At 48.5% G+C, this 19,580-nt stretch overlaps 1 protein-coding gene across 2 annotated transcripts in view; it reads left to right on the forward strand.

Moving 5' to 3' along the window:
- LOC137640031 (activating signal cointegrator 1 complex subunit 3-like) overlaps positions 1-19,580 on the forward strand; it is a 410,828-nt gene that overhangs the window by 357,603 nt on the left and 33,645 nt on the right. For both annotated transcript variants that reach the window (XM_068372399.1, XM_068372400.1), the window contains exon 38: positions 4,879-5,016. In XM_068372399.1, coding sequence (XP_068228500.1) covers positions 4,879-5,016 — 138 coding nt within the window. The remainder of the gene's footprint in view (positions 1-4,878; positions 5,017-19,580) is intronic.

Below are 19,580 nucleotides of genomic sequence, written 5' to 3' on the forward strand. Positions count from 1 at the left end.
TCCTACATAGGGCTTTGACATCCAAGCCCTATAAGCCTCCAGCACCCCAGCAGCCCCGTCCTACCAAGACCATGAAAGACAGTGGTGTCTAAGCCCTTTCCTGTCAAGGACAGGAAATGCAAGAAGCCCTCCAGGAGAGGGAAGAATCCTAGAGGGAGCAGCCGAGGCCATAAACGCTAGGATTGGCAGTCCCCCTGCATGTCCACCAGTGGGGGGATGCCTTCAAAGTTGCGCAGACAGGTGGCAGCAACTCGGGGCCGATTCCTGGACGATTTCCGTAATCAGTCAGGGATATCGCGTCCCGTTCACAACATCTCTACCTCCCCTGACAACGAATCCAGTGTTATTAAGCTCCCTTGCCATGGGATCAGCAAGGGGGCAGGCCCTTCGGGCAGAAGTCCAGACCATGTTGAAGAAGGGCGCTCTCCAGGAGGTCAGGTCCCCAGGCTTCTTCAGTCGACTCTTTCTTGTAAAGAAGGCGTCTGGAGGCTGGAGACCAGTCATCGACCTCTCGGCTCTGAACAAGTTTGTCAAGCAAACTCCGTTCAGCTTGGAGACCGCAGACACGGTCAGACTTGCAGTGAGACGTCAAGACTTCATGTGTACACTGGATCTGAAGGACGCGTACTTCCAGATCCCAATCCATCCGTCTTCACGGAAGTACTTAAGATTCAGCCTAGACAACAAGGAGTACCAGTTCAAGGTGCTGTGTTTCGGTCTCTCCACAGCACCACAGGTTTTCACTAGGTGTTCACCTTAATATCATCGTGGGCACACAGGATCGGCATCCGTCTCCTCTGTTATCTGGACGACTGGCTGATCCTAGCAGACTCGGAGTCATCCCTTCTTCAACACTGAGACAAACTTCTGGGACTTTGCCAGGATCTGGGGATCATGGTAAATCTCGAGAAGTTCTCTCTGCTTCCCACTCAAAGACTGGTATACCTAGGCATGATTATAGACACCAATCTCCACAAAGCCTTCCCATCAGACGACAGGATAGCAAGGCTGAGGAAGGTCGCAAGCCCTTTTCTCAGACGAGAAGAGCTTCCAGCCCAATCGTGGTTACGTCGCCTCGGTCACCTCTCATCTTTGGCTCGTCTAGTTCCCAACAGTCGCCTCAGGATGAGATCCCTCCAGTGGCGACTCAAGTCCCGGTGGAATCAAGGTTGCGATTCCCCGGACGTCATGATCCCTATGGGACTTGCGGAACGGACCGACCTCCAGTGGTGGGTGACAGACGAGAAACTACGAAGAGAAGTGGATCTTCTCGTCCTCCCCGCGGATTTGATGCTGTTTTTGGAAGCCTCAAGAAAGGGTGGGGGGCCCATGTTCTACACCACAGGACCTCATGCCTGTGGTCAGAATCAGAAAAGTGCCTCCATATAAATCTTCTAGAGATGAAGGCCGTTTTCTTGGCCCTTCAGCAGTTCTAACAATACCTGGCAGGTCACACTATGGTGGTGATGAGCGACAACACCACAGTAGTAGCTTACATCAACAAGCAAGGAGGTACCTTTTCGAAGCAGCTATCCCATCTAGCAGTAGAGATACTGAGATGGACCGAAGTCCACTCGATTCCACTATCGGCACGCTTCATTTCAGGCAAGAGGAATGTGCTCGCCGACAATCTGAGCAGAGCGTCTCTGATAGTGAGTACTAAGTGGTCTTTGGATCGTCTAGTAGCCAACAAAGTCCTGACTTAATGGGGTTTTCCGACTGTGGATCTGTTCGCGACAGCGTTCAACTTCAAGCTTCCACTATACTGCTCCCCAGTCTCCGGATCCCAAGGCGCTCTGGCAAGATGCCTTCCAACAACGGTGAGACAACATCGACGTGTACGCCTTTCGCCCGTTCTGTCTGATGAGGAGGGTGCTCAACAACACCAGAATATCGGTCAATCTTTCAACGACCCTCATAGCTCCGCTATGGCATCACGCGGAATGGTTTCCAGACCTTCTGCAACTCCTAAGGGAACTTTCGAGAGAACTCCCTCCGCGACACGAGCTACTCAAACAACCACATGCCAACATCTTCCACAAAGCCGTAGCTTCGCTACGACTTCACGCCTGGAGACTATCCAGCTTCTCCTCGATGAGAGAGGATTTTCGCAACAAGTTGTGGTCAAGATGTCTGGACATCTGTGAAAATCATCCACATCTGTCTACCAGGCAAAGTGGAAAGTCTTCTGTGGTTGGTGTCGTGGAAGGGGTATCTCTCCACTCGATGCCACTATTCCAACAATAGCGGAGTTCCTCGTGTATTGGCGGGAAGAAATGCGCCTTTCAGTCTCGGCGGTGAAAGGCTATAGCTCAGCCTTAAGTCTAGCCTTCAGGCTCAAAGGAATGGACATTTCTTCCTCGCTGGAACTTTCCCTACTCATACAAAGTTATGAACTTACCTGCCCTCAGTCAGAAGTGAGACCTCCTCCTTGGAACGTGGTTCGAGTTCTCAGGTCTCTTAAGAGACCTCCCTATGAACCATTACGCCAGGCTTCAGATCGCCACTTAACTCGGAAGACGGTGTTCCTACTAGCTTTGGGATCGGTTAAGCGAGTCAGTGAACTTCATGGTCTCTCATATGACATTGCCCATTCAAGGGGATGGGGGGAGGTAACGTTCAAATTCGTCCCTGAGTTTATTGCTAAGACTCAGAAACCGGGGGTGCTGGACCCTCGGTTCGACTCCTTCCAGATTTCGAGTCTTCGTTCTGTAACAGATGACCCAGACCATCTCCTACAGTGCCCAGTAAGGAGTCTGAGGCTATATCTCAAAAGAACGGCTACAGTCCGTCCTCAAGTGCAAGCATTGTTTGTTAGTACTGGGAGGACTAAGAGGAGGGTCACCAAGAATACCATCTTGGCATGGATTCGTAGGGTGATCCATCTATCCCTTAATCCAGGCCCTCCTCCGTCATGTCACCCTAGAGCACATGATGTCAGGGGCGTAGCTACGTCCCTGGCCTTCAAGAAGAATTTCTCAGTGACGCAGGTTCTTCAGGCTGGGGTGTGGGAGCGTCAGACGACCTTCACAGCCCACTACCTGCAAGACGTGACCCGCAGGAGGCTTGATACATTTTCAATCGACCCTGTGGTAGCTGCACAACAGCTGGTTTAAAACCTCAGGCTCCTTAGTGGACAAGTAGCAGAAAGTTGAGGGCGTTGTTACCTGGTCTTAGTCTGCATGAATGAAAAGATTTGTCTGGCCCTTATTCTTTTCTTCATATTCCCCTCTCTTGGGGAAAGAAGCATCCTGGGTTCTCTGCACAGCTGACCTCAAACCACTGCAGGTAAACCATGTTTCTTTGTGTTCCTAGTATTATGCTAATACTGTCACGTCCTCATACCCTGACGAGGTGGTATTGGGAAAGTTCTAGCCTAAAGTTTCCATCTAAAGGACTACAGGTCAGCTTCCTAAGACGAGTCACACTTTATTATACCTTCACACACAGCTTGCGTAGGCCGCAGTCCTTGCGTAGCAAGGTTCCAGCAAGATGCAGGGACTCCTTGTTGTTGAGTGCTGACACACTCAAATAATGAGTCCCCGGGCAAAGCCAAAAGCCAGTAGTGGCTGGGACTTTCCACCCTTCCTAATGGGTGAGTCACCCCTATTAAATAGTGTGGTTTGTATGTCAGTCACGGAACAAATGACAAATTCGGAGATAATTTGTATTTTTCCTAACTATGCTAACCTTAGCTATTTAATCAATCTTGCCCACCAGCCCTATCCCCCTTGAATTCCTACCTCCAAGCAAAGTGAGCTCAAGCACAGGTGTTTGTTCCCTACCCCCTACACCGCTAACTAGCGGTGGGGTAGTAAACCCTCGTTAAAATTCTAATGGCTCGTCATTTCAGCTACGCCGAAAGTAATAAGGATTGTATAGCTAGGAAAAATACAAATTATCTACGAATTTGTCATTTTGGTGCTGAAAAAAAATTTCTTTACCAACTTTCAGGGTAAAAATTCAAGATAAAAGGTTTGCCAGTAATACATCAGAAAATACAGTATATTTTTATGCTCCATAAAAGCAGTTGAATTTTATCTATTCAAAACTGTAAGTATTAGGGTTTTTAGTAAGTTTTCTTTTAGGATTTTCGGATGTCCTCTCACGAAGAATTCTATGTCCTTTCTGATTAAGAGTTTATTGGCATAAGTTAACAAAAAATTAAATCAGGTCTACTTAAGGATTTGAAGTTTATTACAGTATATTAGAAATGCTAATAGTTCCCATTATATCGTTGTTGATTTCATCATTATAAGTACTCCATAGTGGGAAACTAGTCTGCTACAAATAGCTATAGAGGCTAATCTAAAACTCAAAGTTTTAGAGGAGCAACTGCTCCCATATAGCTCCAGCTTTCAAGAAAAGGCATGGTTTATAATTTGGCCGACGGTTTTTACTATCACATGCCCCTGCAGTCATCAAGCACAGTTATTGATGGTAGGCCTATTCTATGACTTACAGTCCAACTGCAAGGCATCAGTTTCCACAAGTTTTTGGCAGTGGGCCTAGTATTTTGCAAGATGCAAGGCTACAGCTGTCTTTTAGTCCCTTTTTGTGACACGCAATCTGTACAATGGTAATATTTTTACACCCCAACCCCAGTGCAAACTTAAATGGTTGATGATTTGTTCATAGTTTTACAACAACAGTAGTTAACAAGAAGGCTAGGATTATAATATTAAGTTATTAGCTGTGCATTGGTGTTACTGATACATAATTTTTTTTTTCAATAGTTCTCTAGTTAAATTGTCACAGTTAGTAATTAAGACCATTCAGGCTTCATTGATGTAAGGAAGTATATATACCTTTTAATCATTCGTAATGTAGTTTGCTATTTCTATATTTGTTTTCAAACTTCATGATTTTTTATTGCAGGACAAGAGAACAATAGAAACGACACCCCTTGGGAGAATAGCTTCCAATTACAACATCTCATATTTGACCATACAACAGTTTCAGGAGAAACTCAAGAAAGATATGAGTATGGAGGACATAATAAATCATCTTTGTGATGTAAGAATATGTTTTGTTCTGTTTTATTGTAGTATTTTAATTTGGATGTCAGTGAAAATATTTTGATGTTAGTGAAAAAATTTATAACATATCTGGATAAATCTTGAATGCCATTCGGTTTGTTCTGTAACTGAAATACAAACCACGCTATTTACATAGGGGAATTACTTTCGACGTAGCTGAATGACGAGCCATAAGAATTTTAACGAGGGTTTACTAGCGGGGGGTAGGGAGGGGTAGCTTGCTACTCCTCCCCCCTCACACACACAGTTAGTGCTCCACTTTACTTCTGGCTCAGATGGCGAGCGCACGTCTCCGCTCGCATCCTCGCTTGACGGCCATTAATGTTTTGTCTTTGACTTACTTTCTCTTATACTTATATATTTAAACATTATTGATGTTTATATGTATATATATATATTTATATATATTTGTGTATAAGATATAGTAAGTTTCCTTTTCAGTGTTTGTGCGGTGTGTGTAGTGTACGACAACGAGAGTGATCACCGGCTTAGCGCTAGGCCACTACGATTCCACTTCATGGCCGCGGCCTCTCACTCCTAGGCCACCAAAGTTGCCGTCATGGAGAGCGGTCTCTCTCTCGAGGTCGTTCACCTCTTACTACGTACTACTACTACTACGATAGCTTCTTCCCGTTGCGGGCTGAGTTGCTATTCCGTTTTATTTGCCTCAATTTTTTTATGAAATCTAATTGTATTTTTAACTTTTCAGCTCTGGGAACACTTCCCTTCGGGGTTCTGTGATTCTTAGGAACATTCAAAATCAGTTACATAATTATAGTTATTTTAATTGTGTTTTTGTTAAGGTTCTCCGCCCTCCCCCTTCTCCCGTGAATGTCAGTGAGGAAGGAGGGCGCATACCTACTTTCGTTCTTATGTTTTTCTTCTCTCGGGGCTACTCTTCGGAGTTTCACCCGGGGGAATTTTTGTTAAATAATTATTTTTATTTATTTCCCAGTTAACTATGCAGTTTCTTCATTTGACTGAAGTGTGCCAACGAAGCAGAGCTGTCCTGTTTATGCATGGGGAGTCTGCTGTTGCTGCCATCTCTCTAGGACATCGTCATTGGCGTTATCCCTTCCCTTAGAAGTTTCTCCCCTGACAACTGTCAGCTCTTCAGTGCATCCTAGAACGATAAGGAGGTTCGCCTCCAAGGGTAGTTAGTTAACTTCCCTTCTTCCCTTAATTTTCCTGGTCCTTAGGCGGTTATGCTCTTGGGGCTGAGAGACTGCCCTTGTAACCATGCTCAAGGGGCTGAGTGGTTGGAAGGCCGGACCATGGAACTTCGAGTAACTATTCTCTTGATGCTGAGCAGTTGCTTCTGTAGCTATTCTCAAGGGGCTGAGCAGCTACAAGTCAGTCTTGTGACCTCTCTCGTTCGCGAGGGAGGCCACTCATAAGGGGTCCTCTTCGGAGGATTGCTCCTTATAGGTCTCTTCTATGAAGTGTTTTCTATCCCGTTCGCGTGAGAGGACACTCATAAAGACTCCTCTCCGGAGGTTTGTTTTCGTTAAGGTCAGCTTGCTGATCCAACGGCCCTTAGGGGCACCATCACCAGTCTCTTTTACGAAGTGTTCACCTCTCGTTCGCGAGAGAGGCCACTCAAAGAGACTCCTCTTCGGAGGATTGTTCCTGTCAGAACAGCTTGCTGTTCAGTCACTAACGCTTCGGTGTCTAGTGACAGGGAAACTTCGGTTTCTCGTTACACTGACCCTTCAGGGTCTCGTAACATTAGTTACGTAGATCCCTTGGGCTCTCGTAACTTTAGTCACTCCTACACTTCGGTGATTAGTGACAGGGAAACTTCGGTTTCTCGTTGCACTGACCCTTCGGGGTCTCGCAACATACGTTCGCGATCCCCGTCGGGGGATGGGCGTCCTTTGGGACTTTGTTTCCAGTCACCCTCCAGACATGCTGACCTGCCATCTCCTTTCAAGGATGATGCGCGCTACGTACCATCTAAACCTGTCATTGGGCAGGCACAGGTCCCGTAAGGACAAAAGGGTAATGATCGCAAAACTGTGCTTCAAACCCTTGCGCGCCAGGTTATACCTGTGCGCCCTTCTGCTGTTGCTGCTGCTGATCCTGATTTAGCGCCACTGCGCTCACCTGCTCGCATGCGCGCAAATGTTCCAGTTACGCGCCAGGATTCCCCTGCGCGCCCACAACCTTCGGCGCCCCCGCGCCCATCAACAGTTCCTGAGTTATCGCGCCCGCGCCCAACTACACACACGCGCTCGCCTGCGCAAATGCGCACGGCAGTTCCTGTGGAACACGCGGTCCAAGAGGCACCTAAGTTAGCGCACAGGTGCTCACAGGTACCTCTAGACCCCCAACACTCTTATACTACCAAGAGTGATGCGCGCAAACCTCACTCTGATTCCTGTTATAGCGCAAACGCGCTCGCCAATGCACCAGCGCGCTTCAACATCTCAGCCCGTAGTCCAGGAGGTTCCCTCACGGGTTCCCCTGGACTCTCCAATGCACCAGCGTGCTTCTATATCTCAGCGCACAGTACAGGAGGTTCCCAAGATAGCGCACGGGCGCTCACGGGTTCCCTTGGACTCTCTATTAACTGCGCACAATACATCGTCTGTGAGCAAAGTTCCAGTAACTCGCGAGGTTCCAGCTGCGTGCCCAGTTCCAGTGTTTCGCAATGAGCGCCATACCCAACCTACGGGTTCAATTGCGGCCGCGCACCCGGCGCACCCTGCGCGCCCATCGCAACAGCTCACACCTGTTCGCCCACATCCTGATGCGCGCCCACGATCTCCTGCACGCCCGGCTATCTTACGATCGCCAAAGGCTCCTAGAGCAACTGCGCAAACCTGCGCACAAATTCACCTGCGCGCCATCGCCAGGCTGCGCAATCACGCCCACGGCCGGTCTTGACAGACACGCGCCAGCGGGCTACTGCGCACTCACACTCATCAGTAGCACATCAGCCTACTACTTACATCCAACCTTCTACTCCGCCTCATAAGATAGCTCCTGTGCGCCACACGCCCTCGCCATCTCTTAAGCACGCCCGCGCGCCCTTAACCTCCCACGCCCTCGTGCGTGCGCGCGAGAGCATGTGTATTCGATCGCGCAAGATTCATTCATGCGCGACCCAGAACAGGGCTTTTCACGCAATCACCAGCATGATCGGCGCTCCGATCGCGAACGCGATCACGCCCAGGGCACAAGGATGCAGGCGGTCAGGTCATCATCACGTTCCCCTCCCCGCAAGCGCAGAACAGTGCGCTCGCCGGAGGAGGGGAGGTATCAGGACAAGTCTAAGACTTTTCTTCTTCTTTCGTTGCAGACTCTCTACAGGCGAACCCTCATATGTCGATTCCTCCAAGGGATCAAACGATCCCCTTTAACCCTCCAGAGGGAGTATCTGAAAGCGCTACTTTCAGTCAGCAGCCCTGGTTTGATACCATTGTCAGAGCGCTTATGCAGACTATGAAGCCTGTGCTTTCTGACTTTGGTTACAAATCAGTGGCAACTTCCTCCCCCCCCTGAAGAGGAAGAGAGGAGTCCCTGACGTGGTATCTTCTCTAAGGACTATCCTGTCTCTTTGCAAGTCCTTACGTAAGGCTCCTACCCCTCCTCAGACTTTCTCTCCCTCCCCTGCTGATGAGCATTACCCATCCTCAGGAGAGTCGGAAGATCCGGTCCGCTCCCCTATCGCACCAATGGGGGAAACTCCGCCTCTTCCTGAGAAGTCTTCTCGTACAGAGGTGGCGAAAGCCTTACTTCCTTCATTGCTGGAGTCCTGTATCCCTCCTAGGAGGGATCCGAAGGACTCGAAGACTGTTCCCAGTCTTCCGCAAGGACCCGACAGGAACCAATAAACCTTTGGAGAACGTTCGCGAGTCTCCCCAGGAAGAGGCTCTGGGGACGGGAGGCTTCGCTGCCAGTCCGTCAGGAGGAGAGCACCAGGAGTCAGAACATTCGTTCTGGCAAGTCCTGACCCTCATGAGGAACCTCAATTGGATCCCAGACCCAGAGATTCCTCCTCGTGAAGGGAAAGATACGGTCCTGGACCGAATCTACGGCACCCAGAAACTCTCTAGGGCCAGTGGAGCTTTGCCCTGGTCTCAGGGGATAAAGAACGCCAGAGACAAGGCCGAGGGCTCTCTGAGCTTGCCTCCTTCAATGGATCCAGTGCTTGTAACAAGCTCCTCCCTCCTCCTTGAATAGGGATCGGTAAAGGGACAGGCCCTCCGGGCAGAAGTCCAGACCATGTTCAAGAAGGACTCTCTCAAAGAGGTTGTGGACCGGTCCCCAGGGTTCTACAGTCAACTCTTTTCTGTGAGAAAGGCGTCTGGAGTCTGGAGACCAGTCACCGTCCTCTCGACACTGAACGGGTTTGTCAAACAGTCTCCGTTCAGTATGGAAAGGGCAGACACAGTCAGGCTTGCAGTGAGACCACAACACTTCATGTGTACACTGGACCTGAAGGACGCATACTTCCAAATCCCAGTCCGCCTGTCTTCAAGAAAGTACTTTAGATTTTGCCTAGAAGACAAGAGATACCAGTTCAAGGTGCTGTGCTTCGGTCTCTCCACAGCACCTCAAGTGTTCACCAAGGTGTTCACTCTGATTTCATCACGGGCTCACAAGATCAGCATCTGTCTCCTCCATTATCTGGACGACTGGCTGATCCTAGCAGACTTGAAGGCAACCCTTCGTCACCATCGAGACAAGCTTCTTGAACTTTGCCAAGATCTAGGGATCATGGTAAACCTCGAGAAGTCCTCTCTACAGCCCTCTCAGAGACTGGTATACCTAGGTATGGTCATAGACACCAATCTCCACAAAGCCTTCCCTTCAGACTACAGGATAGCAAGGATGAGGAAGGTCGCGAGACCTTTCCTCTCACAAGAAGAACTTCCAGCCCAACGTGGTTAGGTCTCCTTGGCCATCTCTCCTCCCTGGCCCGTCTGGTTCCCAACAGTCGCCTCAGAATGAGATCTCTCCAGTGGCGACTCAAGTCGCGGTGGAATCAAGGACACGATTCCCCGGATACCTTGATCCCTATGGGACAACCAGAACAGACGGATCTCCAGTGGTGGGTAGCAAACGAGAACCTACGAAAGGGAGTGGATCTTCTCGTCCTCCCCCAGACTTGACGCTGTTTTCGGACGCGTCAAAGAAAGGGGGGGGGGGGGCGCATGTTCTGAACCACAGGACCTCAGGCCTGTGGTCAGAATCAGGAAAGTACCTTCACATAAACCTGCTAGAAAGGAAGATCGTGTTCCTGGCACTTCAGAAGTTCCACCAAGCCTGGCGGACTACTCTGTGGTAGTGAGGAGCGACAACACCACAGTGATGGCTTATACAAGCAAGCAGGGAGGTACTTTTTCAGAACAACCATCCCATCTTGCAGTAGATATACTGAGATGATCCAAAGTCCACTCGATCTCCCTAGCAGCTCGTTTCATTCCGGGCAAAGGAATGTGCTCGCCGACAGTCTGAGCAGAGCGACACAGATAGTGGGTACCAAGTGGTCTTTGGATCCTCAAATAGCCAACAAAGCCATGACTTTGTGGGGTTCCCCCATTGTGGACCTGTTCGCTACAGCGCTGAACTACAAGCTCCCGCTGTACTGCTCCACAGTCCCGGATCCCAAGGCTCTATGGTAAGATACCTTCCAACAACGGTGGGACAACAACAATGTGTACGCCTTTCCCCCGTTCTGTCTGATGAGGAGAGTACTCAACAAGTCCAGAATATCGGTCAGTCTCTCAAAGACCCCATAGCTCCGCTATAGCATCACGCAGAATGGTTCCCAGACCTTGTGCAACTCCTTACGGAGCCTCTGAGGGAACTCCCTCCACGTCACGAGCTGCTCACACAACCACATACCAACATCTTCCACAAAGCCGTAGCTTCGCTTCGACTTCACGCCTGAAGACTATCCAGCATCTCCTCAAAGAGAGAGGATTTTCGCAACAAGTTGCGAACAGGATGTCTGGACACCTGCGCAAGTCATCCGCAGGAGTCTACCAGGCGAAGTGGCGAGTTTTCTGTGGTTGGTGTCGTGGAAGTGGTATCTCTCCACTCGATGCCACTATTCCAGCAATAGCGGAGTTCCTCGTGTATTTGCGGTAGGAAATGTGCCTTTCAGTCTCGGCAGTGAAAGGCTATCTCTCAGCCTTAAGTCTTGCCTTCAGGCTCAAAGGATGGACATTTCTTCCTCGCTGGAGCTTTCTCTCATACGAGGTTTTGAACTTACCTGCCCCCAGTCGGAAGTGAGACCTCCTCTTTGGAACGTGGTTCGAGTTCTCAGGTCTCTAAAGAGACCGCCCCAAGAACCACTACGTAAGGCTTCAGATCATCACCTTACTAGGAAGACAGTGTTCCTGCTAGCTTTGGCCTCGGCCAAGCAATTCAGCGAACTACATGGTCTCTCGTACGACATCGCCCATTCAAGAGGATGGAGGGAGGTAACGTTCAGGTTTGTCCCTGAGTTTTTTGTAAAGACTCAGAATCCGGGAGTGTCGGACCCTCGGTTCAACTCTTTCCGGGTTTTGAGTCTCAGTTCTGTAACAGATGACCCAGACCATCTCTACTTTGCCAGTAAGGAGTCTGAGGTTATATCTTAAGAGAACAGCTGCAGTTCGTTCCCAGGTGCAAGCCTTGTTCTTGAGCACTGGGAAAACGAAGAGAAGGGTCACCAGGAATACCATCTCAGCCTGGATTCACAAGGTAATACACCTGGCCTTGAATCCTGACCCTTCTCTGTCACGTCGCCTTAGAGCGCATTATGTCAAGGGCATAGCTACGTCCCTGGCCTTCAAGAAGAGTTATTCAGTGACGCAGGTTCTGCAAGCTGGGGTGTGGAAGCGTCAGACCACCTTCACAGCCCACTACCTGCAAGACGTGACCCACAGGAGGCTCGATACGTTTTTCTATCGGCCCTGTGGTGGAAGCACAACAGCTGGTCTAACCTCAGGCTCCTTAATGGACAAGTAGCAGAAGGTTGAGGGCATTGTTACCCAGTGTTAGTCTGCGTGAATGAAAAGATATGTCTGGCCCTTATTCTTTTCTTCATCCTCTCCCTTGGAGAAAGCAGCATCCTGGGTTCTCTGCAAAGCTGACCTCAAACCACTGCAGGTAAACCATGGTTCCTTGTGTTCCTAGTATTAAGTATAATACTGTCATGTCCCCATACCCTGATGAGGTGGTATTGGGAGAGTCCTAGCCTGGATTTCCATCTGAAGAACTCCAGGTCAACTTCCTAGGACGAGTCACTCTTCACCTTCGCACACACCTTACGTAGGACGCAGCAGTTTCACAGCTGCTAGCGAGGAGTAGGGACTTCCTATTCTCTAAGTACGTAGACACTCGAATATGGAGTCCCCGGGCAAGCCAAAGCCAGTATGGCAGGGACTTACCACCCATCCTAAGGGTTAAGTCACCCTATGTAAATAGCGTGGTTTGTATTTCAGTTACGGAACAAATGACAAATTCGTAGATAATTTGTATTTTTCCTAACTATACAAACCTTAGCTATTTACACATATTTGCCCGCCAGCCCTGTCCCCCGTGATAAGTCCTACCTCTAAGCAAAGTGGAGCACTCACTGTGTGAGGGGGGAGGGGTAGCAAGCTACCCCTCCCTACCCCCCCGCTAACTAGTAGTGGGGTAGTAAACCCTCGTTAAAATTCTTATGGTTCGTCATTCAGCTACGCCGAAAGTAATTACCCTATGTAAAAATTAAGGTTTGTACAGTTAGGAAAAATACAAATTATCTACGAATTTGTCATTTCAAATATTTAACTTAGCCGGTGAATATATAATAGCTGCTGCTCCAGCGGCTCGACAGAAAAACACACAAAAACTCGCGAGCGATCGCTATGAAGGTTGCGGGTGTGCCCACCAGCGCCAACTATCGGCCAGATACCGCATATGCATGTAAACAAGCCTCAATTCTTCTCTGTCGGCCTTAACGACAAGACGTATCATTACTCGCTGTATATCCTGGAGTTTTCTCAACAGACTTGGTGAAGTACTTCATTTTGGTTTGAGCTTTCGCAGTGCAGGTCTTTTTCCTCAACTTAAACTCTTGAACTCTTTTTTGGACAGATTTAATTGTTGATGACTTGGATTGTTTTTTTGGACTTTCTTTGACTAATTCAAAATGGCTGACGCTTCTCAAGTTCCTAGATTTCGTAAGTGTAATGCTAGGGATTGCAATAGGCGTCTTCCAAAGGCATCTCTCGACCCACATACTGTGTGTTCTAATTGTCGGGGTAAAACCTGTCAATTAGGAGATCGGTGTGAGGAATGCGTGGGCCTTTCGGAATTCGATTGGCTCGAATATGACAAATATTCTCGTAAGCTAGAGAGAGATAGGGTGAGGAGGAGTTCCTCTAGATCAGTAGATTTTTCCTCTCCCCATGCCCCTGAACCTAATCCTTCCCCTGTAGTGGTTGTGCCTGAACCCCCTACTGGCACTCAGGAACCATCAATGCGGGACATGTTACGTGCCATTCATGCCTTGGGTGAAAGAGTTGAGTCATTAGCTACAGATCGTAATCAACTCATGGCGGACGTTAAAGAGCTAAAGTGTCAGAGTGCCACAGCGGAAAATCGTGGGAAAGTGATTAGTGCGCAAAGTGTTTTCAGTGTTGCGACCGAGGGTTCGTCTGTTCGTGCCTGTCGTTCGCCTAGTCCGAGACCTCTTGCAAGCTCCCAAGCCCAGGGGAGAAGTAATGTCGTACGACTTATGGGTTCGAGAGGCCTTGATCAGCGAACAGATGTTCCCTCTATGGTAACAGGCGTGTCTCATCAAGACCGCCCCTACCAAAAGACGAGAGAGACCATTTTCTCCTCGTCATCCGAAGGCTTTTCGCATAAGAAACCGTGGAGCAAGGTTTCAAGGCCCTTGAAGCGAAAGTCGGTCCCTTCAGGACAGGTCCAGCGTCCTGGTTGTAGCCATTGGGACAGCTCTGACCCCTTACAGTCATCGGAAGACTGCTCGCCGCCTAAGCAGCAACGTTACACAGGCTCAGAGAGTCTTGGTGTAGGCAAGGTTGTGCAGTCTCAGACGTTAACCCCGTCTTTTACCGCACCCATTCCCGTTGATCCTAAATGGGTTGTACTGCAAGACATGCAGACCAAGCTCGCCTCCCTTATGGAAGACTATTCTGCTGAAAAGGTTCACGATGATCCTCGCCGCTTAGCTTATCGAGATCCTGGCCTTCAGCCGCCAAAACGAGCCTTTGCTCGTCCTGTTGACGTTGGCGTTGCTAAGTCACGTCAATCGTGCTTTGTAGAGCCTCACTCGATGCAGTCACGTGTTGACTTTCAGCCGCATTTGGACGTTCAGCCACTTCCTAATGCTCTTGTTGACGTTCAGGACGTTCGCCAACCAGCGGAGTTGACTTGTTTTGACGCTGAGCGTCAACCACCGCAGTCTAGAGTTGTTTTGACTGCTCAGACTAGGCAGTCAAAACAGTCTCGAGTTGACGTCGAGCGTCCTCCCGCTCCTGTTGTTGTTGACAGTCAGGCTGTTAAGCAGTTACATGACGTAGCGTCCTGGACTGCTACTAATGCACCAGTGCGTGTGGACTCTGCGTGTCAAGCATTGCCAACCCCTTTGTTTGTTACTCAGCAGTTGTCGGATGAAGATCCTTCAGATGAGGACGTTGCTGACCCTCATCATGATGATCATCCTTCGGATGTAGACGAACCTAGAACGGTTCCTCCTTCAATGGACTTTAAGAAAGTCATGTTAATTTTCAAGGAGCTTTTTCCCGATTACTTTGTTACCGTTGCTCCTCGTTCGCCACCGTCTGAGTTTGCTCTAGGCTTACCTGCTAACATGCCAGCCTTTACTACGCTAGTGCTCTCTCGCTCTTCCAAGAGAGCTTTACGACTTTTAGGCGACTGGTTGGATACCAGGAGGAGTTTGGGGAAGACGGCCTTTGCCTTCCCTCCGTCAAAGCTCTCGTCTAGATCGAGCGTCTGGTATGCCACGGGAGAAGTTCTCGGCTTGGGAGTCCCTGCCTCTGCCCAGGGTGACTTCTCAAGCCTCGTAGACTCTCCCCGCCGCCTAGCCATGAGACGCTCGAAGATTAGTTGGTCCTCCTCGGACCTTGACCATCTGCTGAAAGGCGTATACAGGGCCTTTGAAGTTTTCAACTTCCTTGACTGGTCATTAGGAGCTTTAAGTAGGAAAATCTCGTCGGCTGATAGAGATGTTTCCTTACTGATAATGTCATGTATGGATAAAGCCATTCGCGATAGTTCCAATGAGCTCGCCTCCTCTTTTACGTCGGGAGTCTTAAAGAAGCGAGAGTCCCTTTGCTCTTTTCTTTCGGCAGGAGTTACTCCCTGTCAGAGATCAGAACTGCTCTTTGCTCCCTTATCAAAGTTTTTGTTTCCGCAACAATTGGTTAAGGACATAGCTTCTTCGCTTGTGCAGAAGGACACCCATGACTTGATGGCGTCCTCTGCTCGCAAGGGGACTCCTTCTACATCCTTTGCTGTAAGACCCAGGATCGACACTCCGGCATCCAGATTTATCCCGCCCTTTCGTGGCAGAGCTCCCAGCAGGGGAAGTACTCGTGCCGAGGGAAAGAGAGGAAAGAAGAGAGGAGCCAAGTCCTCACGTGGCAGAGTCTGACTGCCCACAGCCTCAGACAGCGGTAGGAGCCAGATTGAAGAACTTCTGGCAGGCCTGGGAGAAGAGGGGCGCAGACCAACAGTCTGTTCGGTTGCTCAGAGAGGAGTACAAAATTCCGTTTGTACGCAAACCTCCTCTAGCGACTACTCCCATCGACCTCTCTCCCAGGTACCGAGAGGAGTCAAAGAGACAAGCCCTAAACCTAGAAGTGTCTCTGTTGCTAGAGAAGGGAGCGGTGGTGAAAGTCTCGGACCTTCAATCACCGGGGTTTTACAACCGTCTCTTCCTAGTCCCAAAGAAGACAGGAGGTTGGAGACCGGTGCTAGACGTCAGTGCGCTCAACGTTTTTGTTACGAAAACAAAGTTCACTATGGAGACCACGAAGTCAGTCTTAGCAGCGGTCAGAAAGGGAGACTGGATGGTCTCTCTCGACCTACGAGATGCGTACTTCCACATTCCTATACACCCAGATTCCCAACCGTTTCTGAGGTTTGTTTTCAGGAATGTGGTATACCAGTTTCGGGCCCTGTGCTTTGGCCTAAGTCCTGCTCCTCTCGTGTTTACGAGGCTTATGAGGAATGTGGCAAAATTCCTCCATTTATCGGGAATCCGAGCCTCCCTGTACTTGGACGACTGGCTTCTCAGGGCTTCGTCCAGTCATCGCTGTCTGCAGGATCTTCATTGGACATTGGATCTGACCAAGGAATTGGGACTTTTGGTCAACCTAGAAAAGTCCCAGCTGATTCCATCCCAAACTATACTGTATTTAGGGATGGAGATTCGCAGTCCAGTTTTTCGGGCTTTTCCGTCTGCCACCCGAATAGATCAAGCCCTGCTCAAAGTCCAACTAATGTTGAAGAGAGAACGGTGCTCAGTCAGGAGTTGGATGAGTCTAGTAGGAACTCTATCATCCCTGGAGCAGTTTGTCTCGCTAGGAAGACTACACCTTCGGCCTCTCCAGTTCCATCTAGCCTTTCACTGGAACAAGGACAAGACGTTAGAGACGGTCTCAATCCCGGTCTCCGAACCAGTAAAGGCATGCCTGAAATGGTGGAACAACAATATCAGTCTGAGAGAGGGACTTTCCCTAGCAGTTCAGAACCCAAACCACGTACTATTCTCAGACGCGTCGGATTTGGGTTGGGGTGCGACCCTGGACGGTCGGGAATGCTCAGGTCTGTGGACCTCAAGTCAGAGGAGCATGCACATCAACGGCAAGGAGCTTTTGGCAGTCCACTTGGCCTTGATGAAATTCGAAAGTCTCCTTCGAAACAAAGTGGTAGAGATCAACTCCGACAATACCACAGCCTTGGCGTACATCTCCAAGCAAGGAGGCACCCACTCCCTCACGCTGTACGAGATAGCAAGGGACCTGCTCATTTGGTCAAGAGATCGAGGAATCTCCCTGTTAACGAGGTTTATCCAGGGCGACTTGAACGTCTTAGCAGACTGTCTCAGTCGGAGGGGTCAGGTAATTCCTACGGAATGGACCCTCCACAAGAACGTGTGCAAGAGTCTTTGGGCGACTTGGGGTCAACCCACCATAGACCTCTTTGCCACCTCAATGACCAAGAGACTTCCAATCTATTGCTCTCCAGTCCCAGACCCAGCAGCAATACACATAGACGCATTTCTCCTAGATTGGTCTCATCTGGACTTGTATGCATTCCCACCATTCAAGATTGTCAACAAGGTACTGCAGAAGTTCGCCTCTCACGAAGGGACAAGGTTGACGTTGGTTGCTCCCCTCTGGCCCGCGAGAGAGTGGTTCACCGAGGTACTTCGATGGCTGGTAGACTTTCCAAGAAGTCTTCCTCTAAGGGTAGATCTGTTACGTCAGCCCCACGTAAAGAATGTCCATCAAAGCCTCCCCGCTCTTCGTCTGACTGCCTTCAGACTATCGAAAGACTCTCAAGAGCTCGAGGCTTTTCGAAGGAGGCAGCCAGTGCGATTGCAAGAGCGGGGAGAGCTTCTACCATTAGAGTATACCAGTCGAAGTGGGAAGTTTTTCGAGACTGGTGCAAGTCAGCATCTGTGTCCTCGTCCAGTACCTCTGTAGCCCAAATCGCAGATTTTCTTTTACATCTTAGAAAAGTTCGCTCCCTCTCAGCTCCCACGATTAAGGGCTACAGGAGCATGTTGGCTTCGGTTTTTCGACATAGAGGCTTAGATCTTTCTAACAACAAAGATCTCCAAGATCTCCGTAAGTCTTTCGAGACCTCTAAGGAACGTCGTTGGGCAACTCCTGGATGGAACTTAGACGTGGTCCTAAGGTTCCTCATGTCAGACAGGTTTGAGCCATTACATTCAGCCTCCCTGAAGGATCTCACCCTCAAGACACTTTTCCTAGTGTGCTTGGCTTCGGCTAAAAGGGTCAGTGAACTTCATGCCTTCAGTAAGAACATCGGCTTTTCTACAGAAAAAGCCACTTGTTCACTTCAACTTGGTTTCCTGGCCAAAAATGAACTGCCTTCTCGTCCTTGGCCTAAATCTTTTGATATTCCTTGCTTATCAGAGATCGTAGGCAACGAACTGGAAAGAGTATTATGTCCTGTTAGAGCTCTTAAGTTCTATTTAGCTCGTACTAAGTCATTACGAGGTAAATCTGAGGCATTATGGTGTTCAGTTAAGAAACCATCATTGCCTATGTCAAAGAATGCTTTGTCATATTTTATCAGATTTTTAATATGAGAAGCTCATTCTCACTTGAATGAGAAAGACCGATGTTTGCTTAAGGTTAAGACGCACGAAGTTAGAGCTATAGCAACCTCCGTGGCCTTCAAGCAAAATAGATCTCTGCAAAGTATTATGGACGCGACTTTTTGGAGAAGCAAGTCAGTGTTCGCGTCATTTTACTTAAAAGATGTCCAGACTCTTTACGAGGACTGCTACACACTGGGTCCATTCGTTGCAGCGAGTGCAGTAGTGGGTGAGGGTTCTACCACTACATTACCCTAATTCCAATATCCTTTTTAATCTGTCTCTTGAAATGTTTTTAATATTGTTTTTTTTTGGGTTGTACGGAAAGCTAAGAAGCCTTTCGCATCCTGGTTGATTTGGCGGGTGGTCAAAGTCATTTCTTGAGAGCGCTCAGATTAGGGGTTTGATGAGGTCCTGTTTGTATGGGTTGCAGCCCTTGATACTTCAGCTCCTGGGAGTCTTTCAGCATCCTAAGAGGATTGCTGGGCTTCGTGATGAAGACAGACTTACAAGGCAGAGTAATCGTCTAAGTCAACTTCCTTACCAGGTACCTATATATTTGGGTTTTGTTATATTATAACTGTCAAAAACTCTAAGCATATACGCTGTAAACTTAATTAACTCTGGTCTCTACCCACCACCTTGGGTGTGAATCAGCTATTATATATTCACCGGCTAAGTTAAATATTTAAAAATGATATTTTAATTATAAAATAAATTTTTGAATATACTTACCCGGTGAATATATAAATTAAAGGCCCTCCCTTCCTCCCCAATAGAGACGCAGCGGGACGAGAAGAATTGAGGCTTGTTTACATGCATATGCGGTATCTGGCCGATAGTTGGCGCTGGTGGGCACACCCGCAACCTTCATAGCGATCGCTCGCGAGTTTTTGTGTGTTTTTCTGTCGAGCCGCTGGAGCAGCAGCTATTATATATTCACCGGGTAAGTATATTCAAAAATTTATTTTATAATTAAAATATCATTTTTTGTAAATTTTTCAAGGTCTCTACTCTGAGTATAATGTAGATTTGGCTCTTCTTATGTATAGGTGTTGTGTAAGAGTCCCTCTACTCTGCAAATGTTAAATTTACTTTTCTTACAGTACTTATAAATATACCCTTAGATACTTTAATTGTACTTAAAGAAGTGTAATATCCAATAGCAATACAATGTAAAGTGCTATGATAATGATATAGTACAGAACAGTATATGA

The sequence above is a fragment of the Palaemon carinicauda genome, chromosome 4, assembly GCF_036898095.1.
Source record: "Palaemon carinicauda isolate YSFRI2023 chromosome 4, ASM3689809v2, whole genome shotgun sequence".
NCBI classification, from domain to species: Eukaryota; Metazoa; Arthropoda; class Malacostraca; order Decapoda; family Palaemonidae; genus Palaemon; species Palaemon carinicauda.